General features: G+C 41.7%; 1 protein-coding gene across 1 annotated transcript in view; it reads right to left on the minus strand.

Moving 5' to 3' along the window:
• Positions 1-542: 542 nt before the first annotated feature.
• The window catches only part of LOC128298383 (uncharacterized), an 83,864-nt gene continuing 64,972 nt past the window's right edge, over positions 543-19,434 (minus strand). The window contains exons 17-20 of the mRNA XM_053034135.1: positions 19,121-19,360; positions 18,002-18,305; positions 14,718-14,785; positions 543-6,515 (exon numbers count right to left, since the gene is read on the minus strand). Coding sequence (XP_052890095.1) covers positions 5,898-6,515; positions 14,718-14,785; positions 18,002-18,305; positions 19,121-19,360 — 1,230 coding nt within the window. The 3' untranslated portion in view covers positions 543-5,897. The remainder of the gene's footprint in view (positions 6,516-14,717; positions 14,786-18,001; positions 18,306-19,120; positions 19,361-19,434) is intronic.

Consider the following 19,434-nt stretch of genomic DNA (forward strand, 5'->3'; position numbering starts at 1 on the left):
GATCCTGTGGCGCCCTCTATACATGTAATGGGGTTTTGACTCTTTCCTCTCTTGTAGACTGTTTTGTTTCCTTTCATTGCTCAGCATTCCATCGCATTTCCAGATTGCTTTCAGAAGATTGTTGCATACTTGCTGTATTATTTTCATGAGATTTGCGACTAATCTACTGTACTGTGCGAACCGAACGGATGTTGGGTAACCTAGCATGCAGCCTTATCGTACGTCCTAGCGCCCAAAAAGTAGGCTAAACTTAGCCGAATGACCGTTTTTATAGTGTTTGGACTGGATTGATGTTAAATATTATTAGAAGCAATAGAGATTGTGTATAGATGTGTGGGTGTGTGTGTCTGCGTGTTTTCTTCTCTTGTGGGAACTTTTGTTCGTCACTGTTGCCTTACGTTACTTTATTCCGGTTCCCACGTCAGAGCGGAAAGAATGAATACTATCCGCGGTAAAGGGATATACTAGACCTGCGTCCTCACACTTCCTTTCCAGCGTCCTGTCACCTTCACCAAATACTCCCCTCCTTTCTGCCTTTTCCCTTTTGTTTTTGATCAGCATTAACGTCGGCGTTTCTCGTGTTAATGAATAAGTTTTCAATAATTTATTAGTTTTTTTGTTGTAAATATGTTCAATTTAATTATGGTGGGTAAACATTTGTGGTCGTTTTTTGTGTTTTCCTTTCTTGTGTGTTTTCATTTGTCTCCTGCGTGCACTTGCCAACTCGTGCCGCACATGCCCGGTACACCGTTCCTGGTCACTGTACACATCACTGTCACGGTTCTATGCTGTGGCCGTCGGCGCTCGATAAACGACGGCGTTCGAATGATTACTGCTAATAGTTTTTGCTTTCTTCTTTACAGTACCTACTATTAACCTGGGTAAAGCGACAAACAAAGACGTCCATGAGCGATCGTCTCATGTTTGGCTGTTATTTATGCGTTGATATTATTGTTACCTTTTTTTCTCGCTGTTGTCACGGTGTACTGTTTCTGTTATTGTTTCTGCTGCCTCCGTACGATACCGTTATGCTATGTTCTTCTAACTCCGCTAATGGCCATCTTCAAAGATGTGTGTTTGTTGTTTATTACTTTATTTTCACTTTTTATGTACAGATCTTTTGCTTGTTCCGTGTTCGTGACAGTTTGTTTTCTGTTCGCTTCTCATTCCAGTCATTTGTAATTTTTACCATATATTTATATGTATATATATTTCTTTTGCTGCTTCCTCGGCATACCCAAATGTGTTAAGTTCAAACAATTTCTTTCTATTTTAGTGTTGCAAGCCATATTTCACACTTCTTAATTGCGCGCATTTGGAAATGCGTCGCGTTGTTACGAGTGGATTTTTATTAATTTTTCGCGTTTTTGTCCAATAAACTTTCGCTGGCCAAACAGTTATTAATTACATTCAAAATTTGCGAGCTTTCGGGTTAACATTTTTCTCTGCACTCACGGCTCTTTGCTTCATTTAGCTGCGCTTCTTCAAACATATTTGTAACAACTATCATGGGAATGTGACGAATTTCGGTTCGGTTAACAACCGCCGGAAAACAGGAATAGCCTTGACAGGACTCTGCTTTCTACTGGGGAAGGGAAAATGGTGAATCATGGAAAATGGAGGCGGAAAAAAAGAGAACGCACCGGATATGGTTAACTTCCTCCGCAGAGCAACGTACGTACAACAATGAATTAACAAACGATCGTGACATCATGATCGAACACGCTCACGCTTCCCAGATCGAAACCAGATCGGCTTGACGATTCTCGCATGAATTCCGACACGAGTCCACTTTCGACTTCCCTTTGCTATGTTCCTCTGCCTTGTGTTTGTTCGATTGCAGCATGTTTTTGTTGTTGTTTGGATAGCGATAAAGATAAAGTGTTAAAGATAGTTGCACAGTGCTGGGATTGTTGTTGCGTCTCTCGGCTCGACATCGCAACCGTGGGGGCCTCTTTTTTGCACCTAGCCCTCTTTTTCGCTTCCTTCCTTCCAGTTAAGTTAAATATTGTGCTACAGACGCGCTTATTAAATACATTTACTTAACTTGTTTACCTCCTAAAGTTCTAGTGCATTCGGTTATCCCACCGGGTGGCCGGTTTTGGTTGATGGTGGGCCTCCCGCTATGCTTGACTTTTTGTTGTTTACAGTTTTGTTTTCTTGTTTTTTTGTTGCTTTCTCTTTCATCGTTTGTGTTATTTTTTTGTAGTGATAGAGTTTGATCTGTTTTCTTTACATAGCTTCTAAACTACTTTTGCGATTTGATTCACGCATTGCGTATCGTTTGGATATTCTCTTTACTTCTTTTTCTTTCTTCGTCTTTTTTTTTGCTTAAGGTTGTATCATGCTTTTATGTGTGTTCAATGTGTGTGTGTGTTTGTTTTTGTGTGTAGTGTTTATTAGTTTTATATTATACTTTAACTTATCATTTGTGTTTGCTGGCTTGACGCAATTTACTATTTTGTTCGCTTGCTAGACATTTCGTGAAACAGCACTGAAGAGAAGCATGACGTGTATGAATGACGCGCAGTTTGTTTGATTTATGTTTATACTTTTTTAAGCTTTTCTCTCCTTTTTTGTCTTTTTTTTTGCCTTCCCACCGAACGGAATACGCGGTACAATGTAGTTGTGGTAATTAAGTGTTTATTTTGTGTGTGTGTTTTTTTTTGCTTTGTTTTCTGTATTTTTTTGTCCTTCCGATATTTATCCAACTAAGAGTGGGTTTTTTTATTTTACTTTTGACTCTACAATCTCACAATTGAAAATGCCACCTACAGCACGATATGGTCTCCAACAACAATGTTCGCTATTCCGTTTCCCTCAATGCAATGGAATTTGTATGCCAGTGGTATAATATATGCGTTGGGGAGTAATGGGGCTGGAAATGGGGGTGGGTGGGGGAATTGAATGATATGGGTTACGATCGCATCTAAATGTAAATATCACCTTGTTTTTATAGCTTCCATTTTTTCTCTCTTCTCATTCGGCTGTTGTCCGATTCGACTCCACTCCCTACTTTTCCCATTATCTAATGCAATGTTTCTTCACTTTCGGTCGACGTTTTCGCTACTATCGCGCACCTAATTGTACACCGAGTCCTTGCAGTTAAGAGCATGTGTGTATAGCGGCATATGTATGTATGTGTGTGTTTGTGTGTAAGTCGGTGTAAACATTTGTTTTAATAATTGTCTGTTATTTTGCTTCTTTTTTTAACAACACTCAACAAGGTATTTTCTCCACCAAACACGTACATGCACCACATTTTACGTTGCCTCGGTGTTTGCTGTGTCTTTATGTATGTTTCGGTTTAGTTTCAAATTCTCAAACATGAAGCGTTTGTATGTATACACTGCACGAATGTTAACCGGAATGATTAGCCAAATCGACCGATTGTGTGTGTTTTTTTTGTTGCTGTATCGTACCACTCACACATTGTTTTTGCCTTTTGTTTTAGCTAGAATAACAAATAGAATACTTTGTTTGACGAAGAAACGTGTGATTTTATGTTTTTTGGGTTTCTTTTCTGTTTTTTTTTTTTTGATAACGATTAGCTAAAGTTTAATCCCCTTCCTATTACGATACTGCGTTCGCCGTTTTTTGCCAATGCGCACAATACCGATTACGATTAAAGTGTATTATTATTTATACCCTACTATTTTACTCTTTGCTCTCACTTTGCTTAAGTTGTGATTGTAACACTCGTAACGTACGGTTAATACCACACACACAATCTCCTTTGCTTGAAGAAAGCTTACTTACAGTGAACCGAGAATGAAAGAAAACTTGAAATTAAACCAAACGGCACTAACAACGGCCCGGAATGCAAATCAGCTCAAAATGCCGGAAAATGCACTATACTCTCACGCATGCACGCATACGCACAGGGGGAGACGTTTAGGAGCAACTCCAAAACCTTCCGCGGAGACACTTCCGTCGATCGCTTCGAAGAGGTAGCGCTTTATAAACGGTAACGGATACCTCGCCAGAGGTACTGATGGGTAAAGAATGTGAGTCCAACAGTGGATAACAGAGGCGCGACCCTTTTCTTCGTTTCGCGGAATACGTCCCTTCACAACATGGCGGGCTGTGTGCGTAAATTTGCAGCGGTAACACTATTAGCTACTAATGTCTATGTATACTTATTTGCTTCTCCGATCCGTCACCGAACCGTAACCGATCGTTATGCACATGCTCAAAACGGAACAAATCTTTACCGAGTGTAGATCGAGCAGAGATCTCAAGATTTTCCTATTTTAAACGCTTGCCTGTTGAACGATTGACGTGAAAAAAGCACCCGCAAACTTTTCCTCGCCTACTTTGTTCCACCGTAATCGCTTTACTCGGTAACTTATATGTACACACATTCGAGCAACGTGTCAAAGCCCGTGAGATATTCCTATTGGCGAGGGCTATATGCAAAACACTGCTTCATCTTTTTTTAACACCACAACGACCAGCATTTTTTAAAATTGCAACACAAAACACTAGTACTTGTACAGCATGAATGGCTATGCCATTTTGTCGCACTCAAGGATATTTCGAACTCGAAGCCGCCATTTTGTTTTGCATTTTCGCATAATTTTTCGCGGGTTATTAAGTATTTGAAGCCTCACTGATAGTCTACTGTCACTGATAGTCACTGAACAATTAAATTAAATGATTAATTCTTGTCAAAATGTCTTAAACGAAATCTCTAAATCCTCTCAAATTTGACTGGTCTACTCAACGTGATGTCTGTTGCATGTCCGTTTTCATGAACGAAAAACCTTTGAAGGATCTTTATCACATAAAATTAAGTTTATCTAAAAGTTATGATCAAAACGACAGGTCGCTGTAGTGTTAACTATAGATGGGGGTTCATTTCCGATCTCTAAATTAAGTCGAACGAAATCCAAAGAATCAAACGAACCAATGTGTTTGCTGGAATGTGCACATGTATGTGCGTGTGTCTGAGTGCCTAAGTGTGTGTGTGTGTGTGTGTAGCTATTAAAGTGGACAAACGTTTGTTTTTGCTTACTGGATACCCGGTGAATGGGGGATTAAAATAAGAAACAACTACGCAAACGCTATTGCTACACGTGGTCGCAACATTATGCTGTGTCGGTATGCTATTGATGTTGCTGTTGCCTTTTGCCGTGTTTGTTTCGAAACGCTAGCATGTCCTTGCGGTATTTCCTGCGTGTTTTTTTTAGTTAATCTCACTAGCTACGGTTTTTCTTTACGGGGGGGTTTGGAAATTTCTCTATTGTCGTCCAGAAAAATGCAAAAATACATCGGAGAAGTGAAGAAGAGAGAAAGTTGAGTGAGTGAGCATTGGAAAAGAGAGTGAGATAGAGAGTTCGATTGTTTTCTTCTTCTGTTTCTGCTGTGTGTATCCTTGTAACAAAGTGAATATTTTTCATTGGCGGGCATTGGCGAGATCGGGCACCATTCCAACATTTTCAGATCCTGCAGCTTCAGGATAATGATCCGACACGCACCCACTCTCCTTCTTACCGACTAGGCGCGAGCAGGCTTGGATAGCAAGGAACAACAATAAAGCCATTTGGTGAAATGTAGCGCGAATGTGTGATTGTTTGTTTTGTCTTTTTTTTTGTTCGTTTGTTTGTTCGGGAGGGTATTATCATTGTTAGCGATTCCGATCGACGATCTCACTTCTTTTTTTTCTAATATTTTTTTTCTTTTGTATCGTGTATGTGTGTGAGTGTGTGTGTGTTTGGAAGTGTGTGATAATTTTGAACCGTTTGTGATATCACGAAACTTTCGCCAAACCCGTCCAAACTCTAGTGAAGCCGAACAACGAGCCGGACGCAGAATCGAACGGTTGCTCGCGGCTCGGAACGATAGTTACAATTAGGATAATAACCATAACAATAATCATAATCAAACGCCTGGGGTTATTTACCGCCGAGACCGAATTTCATAAATATTAGCTCCTTGCCTTTGGACAGGATATCACCGCCCGGTGCCGCCATCTCCTGGATCTTGCCCATGATGTTCGGACCGCCGGGCTGCTGCTGCTGCTGTTGCTGCTGACCCGGCTGGCCACCGGGTTGTTGCTGCATTGGTTGCTGCTGCTGCTGCTGCTGTTGCTGCTGTTGGCCGCCGCCCATACCGAAGCCACCGAACGGGCCGGACGATTGTTGCTGCTGCATCGGTTGCTGCTGTTGCTGGGCGGCGGGCTTTTTGCCGAACAGGCCACCGGTGGCGGCACCGGCTGCACCGGACAGCAGGTTCGACGCGGTGGAAAACACCCCACCGGAGGAGGCGGTCGTGGTCGGTGTCGGTTGCTGCTGTTGCTGCTGCATCATCGGTTGCTGCTGCTGCTGCTGCAGGTGGGACTGTTGCATCATCGGTTGCTGCTGTTGCTGGTTGTTACGCATCTGCTGCTGCATCGGTTGCTGCATCTGTTGCATCGGTGTTTGTTGCTGCTGCTGCTGCATACCGGTCATGCCGCCGACATTACCACCGATCCCTATCCCTTGACCGATCATCCCGCCTATCCCCGACATCCCCTAGAAAACCCCACCAGCTGCGTTAGTATGCGAAACACTTGGAAATGGAGTACACATCGAACACTCGCTACTGCTGTGCTCCTTCCCCAATTAAACCCAAAACCAGGCCCCCGCGCAGAGAGTGACAGAGAGACAGAGAGATAGAAAATAAACAGACATGTCGACATACACATTTAACTGTCCAAAAACAAGGGGAGTGTGTGTGTGTGTGTGTATGTTTGTGTGTTTTTTTAAGTGTGTCTTTGGGTGTGGGTGTGCACATTTGTGTCGGTATTGTTGGTATTCCTGGCCGCAGTATAGTAATACCTCAATAAGATGTTGCTCCTTTCGTTAGCTAAAGAAAGGATGGCAGGAAATTCACTCCTAGCTGGTTCTGTTGGTTTAGAGTGTTCTAGAAATCAAAATTACCAATTCTAACTAAGGCTGAACTAACGGAAAGTGAAAAATAAAACACTATATCAAAACAATCATCACTAGAAGCAACAAAGTGCTTGAAGTGAAAAATGAGTTAAATGAAAAAAAAAATCAACATTTCACCTTTCCGGAAGCCGCTTGGCTCTCTTATGAAATGCATCAAGTGTTGGAAAACCATGCATCAAACTTGCCACCGCCAGGGGCTGCATGGAGAGGCCACTGCATGTTCGTTCTATGCACTAACAGTAACACGCTACGCAACGAGAATGGAGAAATTGAGCAGAAACCAAACGTTTTCATTGAAACACTAACATGAAAGCAGTTCACAAAGAAACGGTGAAGCTATAGATGTAACAGGTGTGCACTTACTGTTGACAAGAAGTGTGGCAATCAACGTTTCGATGCTGAAACGTTACACATTACCTTCAGCGGTTCCTTCAGCGGAACGAACTGTGGGGAATGTGATGGGCGTTTTTCGAACGAACTTTCGAAGTCGAGTTTGTAATTTGAAGAAAAATGTAACCAACATAGGAAAAGAAAGAAGAAAGTTCAACAAAATTCCAAAGCCGAAAGCTAGATGTAACTGTAACCTCTAAACACCGTTTGGCGAAACCGTTCTACAGAAAAGAAAACTCCCTACCGTAAGCTGAATCTGGTAAGTGTGAACGAACTGTCATACGAACTTGTAATGTAGGAAAGAAAGGATTTTTTTTCTTAAAATAAAGCAGCGTAAAGAAGAGTGGAGTACAAGTAAAGAGTATAGGATAGAGGAAAACTTCAAAAAGAGGCGCGAAAGAGGTGTGAAAAAGGTGAATATAGAAAAAGGGAAACAGAAAAACGGAAAGGAAATCATAACAAAAAAGTACGTATACTAAACGTGAAAGCAATAGTTGAAACAAACATTGAACAATCAGTAAAAGAGTAAGATATGTAAACTAGCGATCTAAAACACAAGTTGTTTTGTGTGTGTTTTCCAAAAGGATGTAAAAAAGAAACAAGTAAATGAAAAACACTAAATCAAACTAAATAAAACGAACGATCTAAACGGGCTAATTAACGTGCGTACTGGAAAACGTCCATTAATGGAGTAAAGTATGACTTTTTGGTGAGCATCTGTTCACTAACGAAGGTGCAAAGAATGGTTATAAAATGAACATAATCGGTTCACGCGTTTCATTACTGTTGAGCTCAGCAAGTACGAACGATCCTGCTGTTGTGGTTCAGGGCAGAGCTTTACAAGCTATAGGCAGGAACTGGAGGAAAAGTGACATTTAAAGGACGATATCTACTCGGGGAGGAAAAAAAAGGAAAACGGTTATGTCAGTAGGTGAGTGGGATGTAGACGTCACGGAAGTGTTCTCGGATTTCCAGTTCATAAGTTCTGCGCACAAACCTTCGTCCATTAATGTTCTGCCAAAGTGTATTGGCACACGGTTCGAGCACGTAAAGTGTGTCCCCGTCTTGTAAAACGGGTTCTTGTGACCGGAGCTGTTGCATCGTAATCGTTTAAAATACGTGCCCGTGTGCAGCATTTCTAGCACGGGACGCAAGACATTACGAATTCTGTACGTACTCGAAAAAAAAACGAAACCAATCAACGTTTAACAGCAAGTGTAAAGGGTGGAGAAAAAGTAAGCTCTCTCTCTCTCCCCCCAAACGCATGTAACCGGTGTAACTCATTTGCATGAAAATTCAATTTAAAACTTTCCACCAACTGCAACGTGCACCACGACCCGCAAATGCACCCGCAGTGACGCAGGGAAGTAGCGTTTAAGTGCAACGGTGCTTGTTGGTGCACTTGATTCGATTTCGTGTGGATTGTCCGTGCTTATTTGCCGACCGAGCCATCCGTTTCCAGATAGCACTGGTAGCGGCACTGGCGGCGGTACCCACCGTTGGGAAGAAATTTAAATTCAATTCCCGTCTCGCGCGGACATTTGCAAGAACCGTGCAAAGGACCGGTGGTCTATTCACCAGCTTCTCATTACGGTCGGTGTCGAGATGGTACGCTCTAACCGTGAAACAGCGCTGACTGCCCTAAATAGTTTAAAACATGTGGTGGAAAGCGCCGAGAAAATGGAAACAGGTGACTGTGTGGGACTAAAACTAGGGTTCGTCGCTTACAAACACAAAAAAGTCTTCCGCTGCAGAAGTGTACTACCACAGTGAGAGATTTACAGTGACATTGTTGCAACAGAGTTGGAGGGTTTTTGCTGGCTTCGAGGGAATGATTACACAGTTTTAAGGAAAATCAAATAGAATCTCTTCACATCTTCAGTATGTTACAATGGTGTTGCGTGTGCGCTGTAAGTAGCTGGACACACATGGTATATTTAGGTACATGTCGGTGAATTTCCTAGTAGGCACTATTACAGCCTCTGTACCCTGCTGGATTGTATTATCTGAATGATACATAAAAGAAGCAAGTGTATACGCGAATAACGGAAATGAATCGTTTTCGCTAGGTAAAGCTTTCGTAAAGTAGTTAACGTAATAATTAAGTTCGTAATAAAGTAAGATAAACAAATTTGTAATAAAGTAATTAAACAAAAAAATTTAAAACAAACTCTTAAAACAATCAAGAACACATGGTTGAGTGCCAAAAGGTCCTAATGAGCCAATTGGTTGTTTTTTTGTTTCTAAATTGCAAAAAATTACATGAAACTCTTTACAAAACTGTAGAACTAACGATTAGGAAAACAAATTTTGCAAACAGATTTAATGTCATGCCAGTACAATGAAACACCTCTAAAGAAATCACAAAAAAGAGCTTCTTTTGCTAGAAACATTATAACACTAGAGCACTTACGTTCTACGGATTCAAGAATGGAAAACTTGCTATATTGACAGTGGGTCGCGTGGGTAATCAAACCAAAGCAATGTTTTATTCGCGGCTAGCAATAGCCTCTAATGTTTAGCAAATATTGTTTATTGAAAGGTTTTTTGTAAAAACACGGAGCACCAAAAGTTGGCCATGGATGCAAATATTATAAAATTTTTTTGAGCAAACATTATAAGTTACTTGTCTTAAATTTCATAAATATAAGTGTACGATATTTTCTACTCCTAATCTCACAGCCTAATCGTGACAGCCCGCCGTTAATAAATGGCGTATCATAAATGTAGTTTCGCTAGCCTCGATCACACCATCGGCATTATGACACATATGCGTGCAATGTGAACCACATCACCAAAAATCCATTATCGCGACAAAACCAAAGCGACGGTTAGTTAAAAGACTTCGACTTCGACTAATAGCGTCGCAATCGATCTCACGCAACTCCCTGCTCGCGCACCGGCTGTATTGCGCTCGGTAATATATCCGGTTTCAAGCTGGTGCAAAGCTGCCCTTTTGTTCGCATTCGAGCGCAGCAGCAGCAGCAGTGCGGTCCTGGTGCGAAACGAGCCGGATAGATGATACCCGACCCGAGAAAGACAATTGACAATAAAAATTGATGCGACCCTCCTTCCGTTTTCGCTTTATTGAACACCAGGGGGGGCCCACCGAAGCGGGGGGGAAAAGGGAATGGGCCAACGGTAACGAGACGGAATGAAGGAGAAGAAAATGTTGCTATCCCCCGCCGGGTGGAGCCACTTTCGGCCGCTGCTGCTGCCCCTTTTCCGGATGGTGATGATATAGGTCGTGACGATACGGCTGACAGCTTGACGAATAGTGATGAATTGAGCGAGTAGGATCGCAAATAAATGTTCACTCTCGGGGCCGGCGCCATCCGCCATCCTTATCAACTGACACCGCGACAAAGATACGACAAGGTCAGGCTATTGCCAGCGACACATGACACCCGGAGGAGGGTGTGAAGCTCCCAGGATTCGGCAAAGTAACGGACGAACGCCCATAAACGTTTGCCGAGAAATGAGAGAAAAATAATCGAAACAGAGGCGATCATTGGTACGGTGCCGAAGCGAATCATCTCGAGGAAATGAAATATCGTAAAATAGGGCCACGCTGCTACTGGGCTGCTGTCTTTGCCATTAATGGTTTGTCTTGGTGCTGTGGGCTGTGGGTGTCGTGATAAATCGGATATTTTGCTGATGGAATATGCATCGATTGTTTGCTAAAGTGAGCTTTTTTCTTGCTTTGGATGTTCCACAGAGCAATTTATTCCAAATCTTCTAAACATATTAGTCACTTGGAATATCTTTCTTCAAGTGCGAAACAAGAATACCATCTTCCAAAACGTAGTACACAATTGGGATGTGGCTTGAGCTGCATTCCGTTTGAGAGAATGTAAGCTTCAACAAGATTTTTACAACAACAAAAGAGGTTTATTTTTATGAAGGATACTGTATCCTGAGCATTGTAGTGTGCCGTTGCATCCTACTGCAATTGTTGGCATGTGCGGTGTCATGTGTCTCCTCGTTACAACTGTACAAGAGTATCGCAGTGGCATTAGATCTCGAAACACGCGCATTATGTTGTGTAGCATGGTGCAAACGTGGTAATGGTGGGATTAAAGGGTGGGTCAAACGCCACTAGTCACTACGGTACCATCGATTTTACAACTCTACTACTACAACAACGCCTATGCTACGCGAAAAAGAAATGGGGATGGAACTGTGTTGTACACACAAAGGAAAATGAAACATACGAACAAAGTTGACATGGTACATCTGAGATACGAACAAATATAAACAATCACACATACAGACACACACACACACGCACGCACACAAAGTGACAGCTAGACAACGAAACACACTTACATCGATGTCCGTGCCATTCCACTGCTTCGACACGGTGACAACAACAGGTGAGTGATACTCTGTTTTCGCAAAAGAGTAGCAAAACGGGAAGCATTTTTTGTGACCAAAACTAAGTTACATGACGCATAGATCAATGGATGCCGACTGAATAGTAGTCGAGTGAAAATAGTGGAGACTTTAGTACTTTTTAGTACTAATACTTAGTACACTGTACTTAGCGATGAAGAAAGCTATTGGAGGTGCTATTGAGTTGAAGAGCTAATAAACTTGAAGACAAATATTATTGCTGTGCAAATTCCAGCACGATTCTGGGGGATTAGAAAGGTACTTGTGTTACTCAATCCAGCATCCAAGAAATAGTAAATAAATTATGCTCGCTATAGGCACAGCTAAACCAGGCAAATAAGAAGACAGATAGAGAAGGAGAGCGAGATAGAAATAAACAGATGGAAATAAGTGGCAAACGGACAGTCAGGCAGACAAGTAGCAGACAGGAAAAGTAACAAATAGGTTTGACAGATGCAGGCCAGACAATTAAATGGACAGCATGTTCACAGTTCTACCAGCACATAGACTTCCCTGCCCATGGTACCAATTGCGGTGTCTTCTGTTCTGTGGGTAGTCGGAGAGTAAGAGAAAGAGCTCGGAGCCTGTTGGAATCCTGTTTTGTTGTTATAATGTTTTAGTATCGGCGTACTACGAAGATGGTATATCACGTGTGGTTAAGAGTTTCACTGTGTTCGAAACTGGTCTGTGATAGCGTAGCGTGGCTGTGGCACTGTTAATGTAATAGTATGGTAAAATAGAGTAGTCATCTAATCGATTAATTAATCGATCAAGCCTCTCTTTTACATGAAGCTTAGGCGAAGGCCGCAAATGCACTGCAAGCAACCATTTCCGTGCAATGTTTTGTAAGGCGTTGCATTTGAAGTGCATTTAATTTCGATGTGTTGTTTTCTGCGGTGGACTGAGGTTTTTTTCGTTTTAAGGGCAAACAGTTTGCGCAACTTTTTTCTTCCCTAACACAAAAACAGAGCTGAACGAACATAAATGCGTGTAAACTAAAGGATTCATATGTATGTTATCAAAGTAAATGTTTGTACTTAGTGGCTTTTTTTAGTTCGTCATTATTTATGACACTCATTAGCTTCCTTCGTTTACAGAAAGGTGCAAAATGATAGTATGCGAAACATTACTAGAAGAATCGAAAAGAATCGTTCACTATAAGCACAACATCGGGCCGTTCTTGAAGAAACAAAATAAAAGCACAACAATCTGAGTACAGGAAAGTTATCTGTGCAGAACAAAACAAGAACATTGAAACAATACACTTCGTACAACGGAAAGAAACACATCTTTACCGTAACATCAGAGGCATCAAGTCATAACCAGATATAGAGCGAGTGAGCAGAGTTAAGTAAATGTCGAAATTCGAACATTCAAAACAGAAATACAGACAGAAATGGCATTCTACTCAACAGTGTTACAAAAAACGTAAAGTATATTATACGAGATCATAGTAGAATTGAGTAACATTAAAACAATTTGAAAGCACGAACAAACATCGCCTTAGACCATGTTGACCAAATTGACGTTGCAATCAAATGAAGGTAAACATCAGAGCGCAAAGGTTAAAATGAGAAATGAATATATAACTCCTTATTAATTTCGCAACGGTAAGGAAGCTTCCATTTTGAAGTTTAAATCAAAAACAGTTTTTCTTTAACAGAGCGCCAATAATTGTGTTTGTGCCAAACTTGACAGGTAATCAAACAAACTGGACCAAACAATTATTGACAAACAAGCAGCCATGTAAGAAACCAAAGAAGAGAGAAACAAAAGACACGAGTAGGCTTAGAAGAAATGGAACAATATGGCGGACTCGTTCTTGAAAAGATGACATCTAAAAAAAAACAGCCATAACACATTAGAGCCAATATCAAGTTTATAGCTATGACAGAAAGTATCTAATCGAATTGATTTGTCGAAAAAAGGGAATCAAGAAATACGCGGCCCTTTTGAAAACGATATGTAGACAAAACTACATCGAATACAAGTGTGACAGAGCAGTAAGCCAATACTATAGTAACAATAACGAGATGAACCAACACAAAGATCAAATTAAGAAAAACAAAACCGTGACTAGAACAAGGATAAAAGAAAACAAAAATAGAAACACAAACAAACAAACAAAACACATTTCCTACAGCCAACGTTATGTCCTCGCAGCAGTGGCGAAGGATTAGTTACCGCCATTTTGTTGACCCTGTGTAGTTTTGTTTAATATTTGCAGGCATGAGGCGAGCCTGTGTTTTTGCTTTAATGATAGTTTATCTAAATCATTGTGGTGCTTTGTTGTTGTGTAGATGATGTAGAGTTTGTTTGCGAAAACAATACAAAACAAAATCATTTGCTGTGTGATAATATGTGGGTTGTCTGATACTGTAGCCGACAGTGGTTCTGTACGCAATCGACAAGGCACGTTATTTTCTGGTTCTCGGCGATTAGGGTTGGAGGCACAAGTAGCGAATGTTTCGTGGGGGGGTTGTGCGAGAGTTTTTGGTTGCATCGCTCTGAATGACTTTTCTCTTGCCGTTACGTGAAGAACAATAGAGAGGAGAGAAAACAAAACAAACGGAACGCAAGCGCAAGTAGAAAATCAAACGGCTAATAATGAATTTCGCTTCCAATAGATTGTGCCAGCACTTGGTGTACTCTGCGTTTTTTTATGGCAAATTTTGTGTTTGGTTTAGTGTTTTTATAGCATCAATTGCTTTCATAGCATTTAAAGCTGTTAGCGCCTAATGTCAGCCACTGGGCGATGAAATTCACAATTAACGTTTTATTTTCTTTCCGCCACAAGCCTTGTACATCGGGCACGGTTGTGTTTCGTTTCTTTTTTCTTCAAATCTCTTGTCTGTTCTTGCACTTGGATCCCTTCGCAATGGTCTGTCCTCACATTGGAGATCGCAAGAGCTGCTGTCGTAAGTGGCTTCGGTTCACTTAATCTCAGTTACTGTATCGTTGTTTTTTTCAATGACTTGACTCTAGAGTAGTAGTTACCTGGGGTTGGTGATCGGGGGCAGGGTGACCCATGTTGTCTAACAGTGTAGGGGAAGAAGGGCGAGCATCTAACAACGAACAACATAAAGACTTAACATTTACCACAGCAGAGCAGAGAAATCGTAAAAGATAAATGAATAATACAGTTGTCTTGAACGGGAGTTCGATAAGTGTGATGCGTCTGTCAGGCTCGTACTTGCCACTCCCAATATATCTCTCCTTGAAAGGCACTTAATAGATTCATTTTATACTCTCCTGATGTAATTAGAATAATTTTGAAAGCTTTTTGGTGAACTTTTATGATTGGACTCTATAACACTCTGTACACTCTTTTCAATACTCCCGTTTGAGACAACTGCCTGAAAGGGTTGGAATTATTATGATAAAGTAAAAATTAGAGTTAAGAATTAGTAAAGAAACCATGTAACGGAAGTAACAGAGTAAACAAAATGCAAATGTGTGTAAGGTAATGGAGAAGTTTGAGAAATAGAGCAAACCGTGTCTAGTAAACAGTTTCAAATATCATTATGGAAAAATAGGGAAAGAATTGGGATTTAATCCGGTACATATCAACAAAATGGCAAAAATTCATATATGTATATTCATCTATATATATATATATATATATATATATATATTTATATTAGTGTGAATGTATGAAAAGCGATACAATGGAAAGTTTAGGAGATAGAGAAACTATGACAGAAAACCGAACGAGAAAACTATTTCTTCACTTGGCAAACATTATTAGATAGGATTCGTTTGAATAAATATGAACAGAAGAAAGGTAGCAAAACGCAAGTGAAACAAACCATAACACAATAAGTAACATAATCCAGACACACGAGATGCGATATGAGGATCAGTAAAGCCAGGTTAGTTTGAGAAAAGAAAGCCAACAGGAGACAATAAGTTTGAAGAGAAAATTAAACAATAGAAGAAGTAGAAGTAGTAGTAGTAGTAGTAGTAGTACGATACAGGAGAGGAGATTGGTTGAAAATGGTGCGTACACTGAACATTTAAAGCTTTTAAGTTGATTTACGTTGAGGTTGCTTTGAGGTTGAGTGTCGAAACACGGAGTCATCGGGATCGTTTAGTGTTCGCTTCAGTAAGTTTGCTCGTATTATTTTGTTAGCATACGGTTATGTTTTTAAATAGTAAAACAGAAAACATTCTATCCAATCGATTTATGGAACTAACGATCGATCTTCCAGCGTCATTAGAATTCGATCAGAAGACGATCAATAGTGCTACCTGGTTCCTCTTAGAACGAAGAAGTAGATAACGCAACGTAGTAAACACATTGGAAAAGCGAAAATGAAAAGAAATCAAGCAATCGTGTACTGGTGGTAAACAGAACGGAATAACTTCACTTTTCGTCTGTGTGCTTACGCAGTGGACAGTGTGCAGAAGGCGCTTGTTATTACGAACATTGCAATTTTACTGCTCAGTTAGCATTTGTTTTACTTTTCTGCTGTACTGCTGCTGTGGCTGGTTTCGATTTGAAACATTTAAGTGTTCTTTTTTTGCTTGTGTTGCACACGTAATCGTGTTAGTATTATTGATAGTTGACAGTGTGTTAGAGTTCATTCAAACGCAGGATTCCATTCCTCACGCAGAAAGTTGTGGTAGTTTGCAATGCAACATCCAAGACAACATCAAAAATTTACTCACTTCACACTCCTACATCGAAGTTACGTTATTCGTAACGTACGTTATGCGTACGCAAGGAAGACGTCCCTGCCAACCCTTTAACCGTGAATGGCATTCAATACATTCGACTTATGCAAAGTGCTCTTAAGAGTTAACTGAGTGAAATGAAAAAGAAAAAAAATAAACCAAACTTAATTAAAAACTAAAACCTTTGCACGAATGGCAAATAATCCGGTTAACAAACTGATAAGTGAGAGATAAAGAACTAGGGTAAAGCAGATCAAAACCCAGAATCGACTCGTGTAGTAAAACACTCAACAGGTGAGAGGTTGGTTGGTCAGACGCCGACTATTCGAAGGGCAATTATTTCTGCGAGTGTCTGTGACGTACGTTTTTTATCACGCTCTCTCTCTCTCTCTATTGTTTACTGCAGTTCATGTAGCACTGGGAGTTGATTGTAAAAGACTGAAAATGTTCAGTGTTTCTAGTGAAATTTTCCTTAAAACATTCTGATACTATTTCATTCCTCAATGAGGGGTTATTCTTTTTGTTGGTGAATAGTGACTGGTGAATGGGGCAAAATTTTGGTGAGTTAAACCGAGTGTTTGGGAGATGGATGAAGGGATCGCTTGGAGCGGTGATGGTGTTGGTGTGTTGGTTAGTTGACGCTATGAGTTGATGGACACACGAAACGATGGGAACGAACTCCTGTAACCATCGGCTCCGGTAACAATGCGTATGGTGCGGTATCACGTGGGGGGCAATTTTAGATCCGTTCGCGATTAACAGTGAGTGAAAATGTAGTGGATCAGTGTGTATGTGTCGCTGTGAATGTGTCGAAGCGAAGGAGGAATTTTCTAAACCATACACAAGTGGAACAACTCGGAAGGGAAGAGTAAATTTGTACGTAAAAGATAATGGTAAAGGTTGTAAAATGTAGGACACAGTAGCACTAGGCATTCGCTACCCGTGGGGGGGAAAGGGAGGGGGGATTACTATAAGGTACTAAGATATGAAAAGAAGATGAAAAGTGAAGTGGTGTGGATAGCAACAAGAAGATATTGCGCTTATAAAGTTAATAACTAAATAAAACTTATGCCAGTGATGAAAACTTGGGCAATTCTTGAAGGATTATTAGCATAAACTAATAAGTAAAAGAAAGTACCTAAGTTTATAATAATATAAACAAAAATAAAAAATTAAGTTCGTTATTGAAATTGATACTAAAAAAGGAAAACAAAAAGATCTTTAAAGCACCTGAAGCGGATCAAGGAAATAAAATGGCGAATTAAAAGAGCAGCAGAACAGATATGGTAAAAGAGAGAGAAGTAAAATTGTGTAACAAAACCCAAATATTAGTTGAAAATGGACACAAATAAAAAATAGAAAGACAATTATATAAAGTGTAAGAGAAGATAAGAACCCCTCTCAGCAGGGTTCATAGCAGATAACAAGATAGTGGCAAACAGTAGTGTAAACGGCACAGATGGATAAACGTGTTCGGAAAAAAGGGGGATAAACTGAAACGTTGGGAACCGGGAACGGGGAGCTGTAGGAAACAATCGAAAGTAAAGGTCTCGAAACACTACCGAAAAACGAAACTGGGAGCGGAACTAGCTAGCGGAACATACCTTTGCGATGCGGACCCCGTTGGCTCATGCCACCCATGCCGCCCATCATGGCGTCCCGCGGTGGCGGCGGAGGCCCACGGGCCCCCGGTCCGATCCCTCGGCCGCGGTTGTTGTTGCTGTTGAGCGTGCGCTGGGCGAGATTGTTGCCGGCCGGGCCCTGCTGGCTGTACTGGTCCGGCGCTTCCGTGAGGAAGTTGGACGGCACCAGCCCGCGCACCCCGTCCAGCTCACCCATGTAGAAACCGTCCTCGTCCATATCGCCATACACGAGTATGACGGCACCGGTTTGGAAACTCAGTTCCACCTGCAGTGAGGGGGGAGTGGGAAAGAAATTGGGGTAGAGCCACATAAGTCAATTACGAATGCCACTACGGGATGAATTTTGCGTTCACTGATCTGTGGGTCATGGTCGATCGGATCCGAGCTGTGGTGTTGGATGCGTGATCGGTTCCGGTTTGGCCCGGTGCCCCGGCAAAGGGCACTGGACAGCCCCCGGGCTGTTGGAGTGTTGAGGTGTGTTTGCGAGGATTTGCTTTTTGGCTTGGCTTGGCTAGACCCCAGTTTTCTGCTCCATGTGCGGAACACATGGTCTCACACGCTAAGTCTAACTGAAGGAACGCTAGGCGTTTCCGTTCGTTGGATATCGCTAGGTGATATATATAGAGAAAGGCACTAGAATTGTGATTGAAAAGTCAGTAAGCAACCATGCAACATGCAGCGTAAAGAAAAGGGACAGAACGGAAAGTGGAAAACCAGAAAGTATAAGAACTGACACAGATGAACCGATAGAACGTTTAAATTGACTTGAGGATGTCAGATCCTCAAACGTGTTTCTTTGGTCCCTGCCTTGGAAGAATGCATCACCGAAAGCCTGTGGTAACCCGAGACGTCTCAGACCCCGTCTTCGGTTTCACAGCTAAAAGACACAATGTAACCTGCACTGCCTGTGTGATAGGATCGTTCGGTCGTGGGTGTGAAAGTGTATCGGTTACTAGGTAGCACGGTATAACGCAATATGGTTAGACGGTCGGCAGTCGGTATTAGGAAGGCCGATGCCGAACCTTTCCAGCGGTATGAGCAATATGGCGGTGACGGATACATGATAGTCTAGGGCCTCACCTCGGCATCCACGTTCGGGCTCAGCTCCTGTGGATCGTAATCGTACAGCGCGATCATCCGCTTCACCGGCATGTTGGCGTAGATGTCACCCCAACGCTCTCGGCTAATTCCGCGCACCGACGGACCCACGCCACCCTGGGCACCGTCCTCAATCTCCTGGACCATGTTGTGCGGTACGAAGCCTCGGCGGCCACGCAGCTCACCCCAGTAAAAGCCGTCCGGATCCTTCTCGCCGTACACCTGTGTCGGGAGGGCAGAAAACAAAAGCAAAAGAGAGGGCTTAAGTACACTCCACATCCACCTACCGACGACCT

This window comes from Anopheles moucheti, chromosome 2 (genome assembly GCF_943734755.1).
Source record: "Anopheles moucheti chromosome 2, idAnoMoucSN_F20_07, whole genome shotgun sequence".
Lineage (NCBI taxonomy): Eukaryota > Metazoa > Arthropoda > Insecta > Diptera > Culicidae > Anopheles > Anopheles moucheti.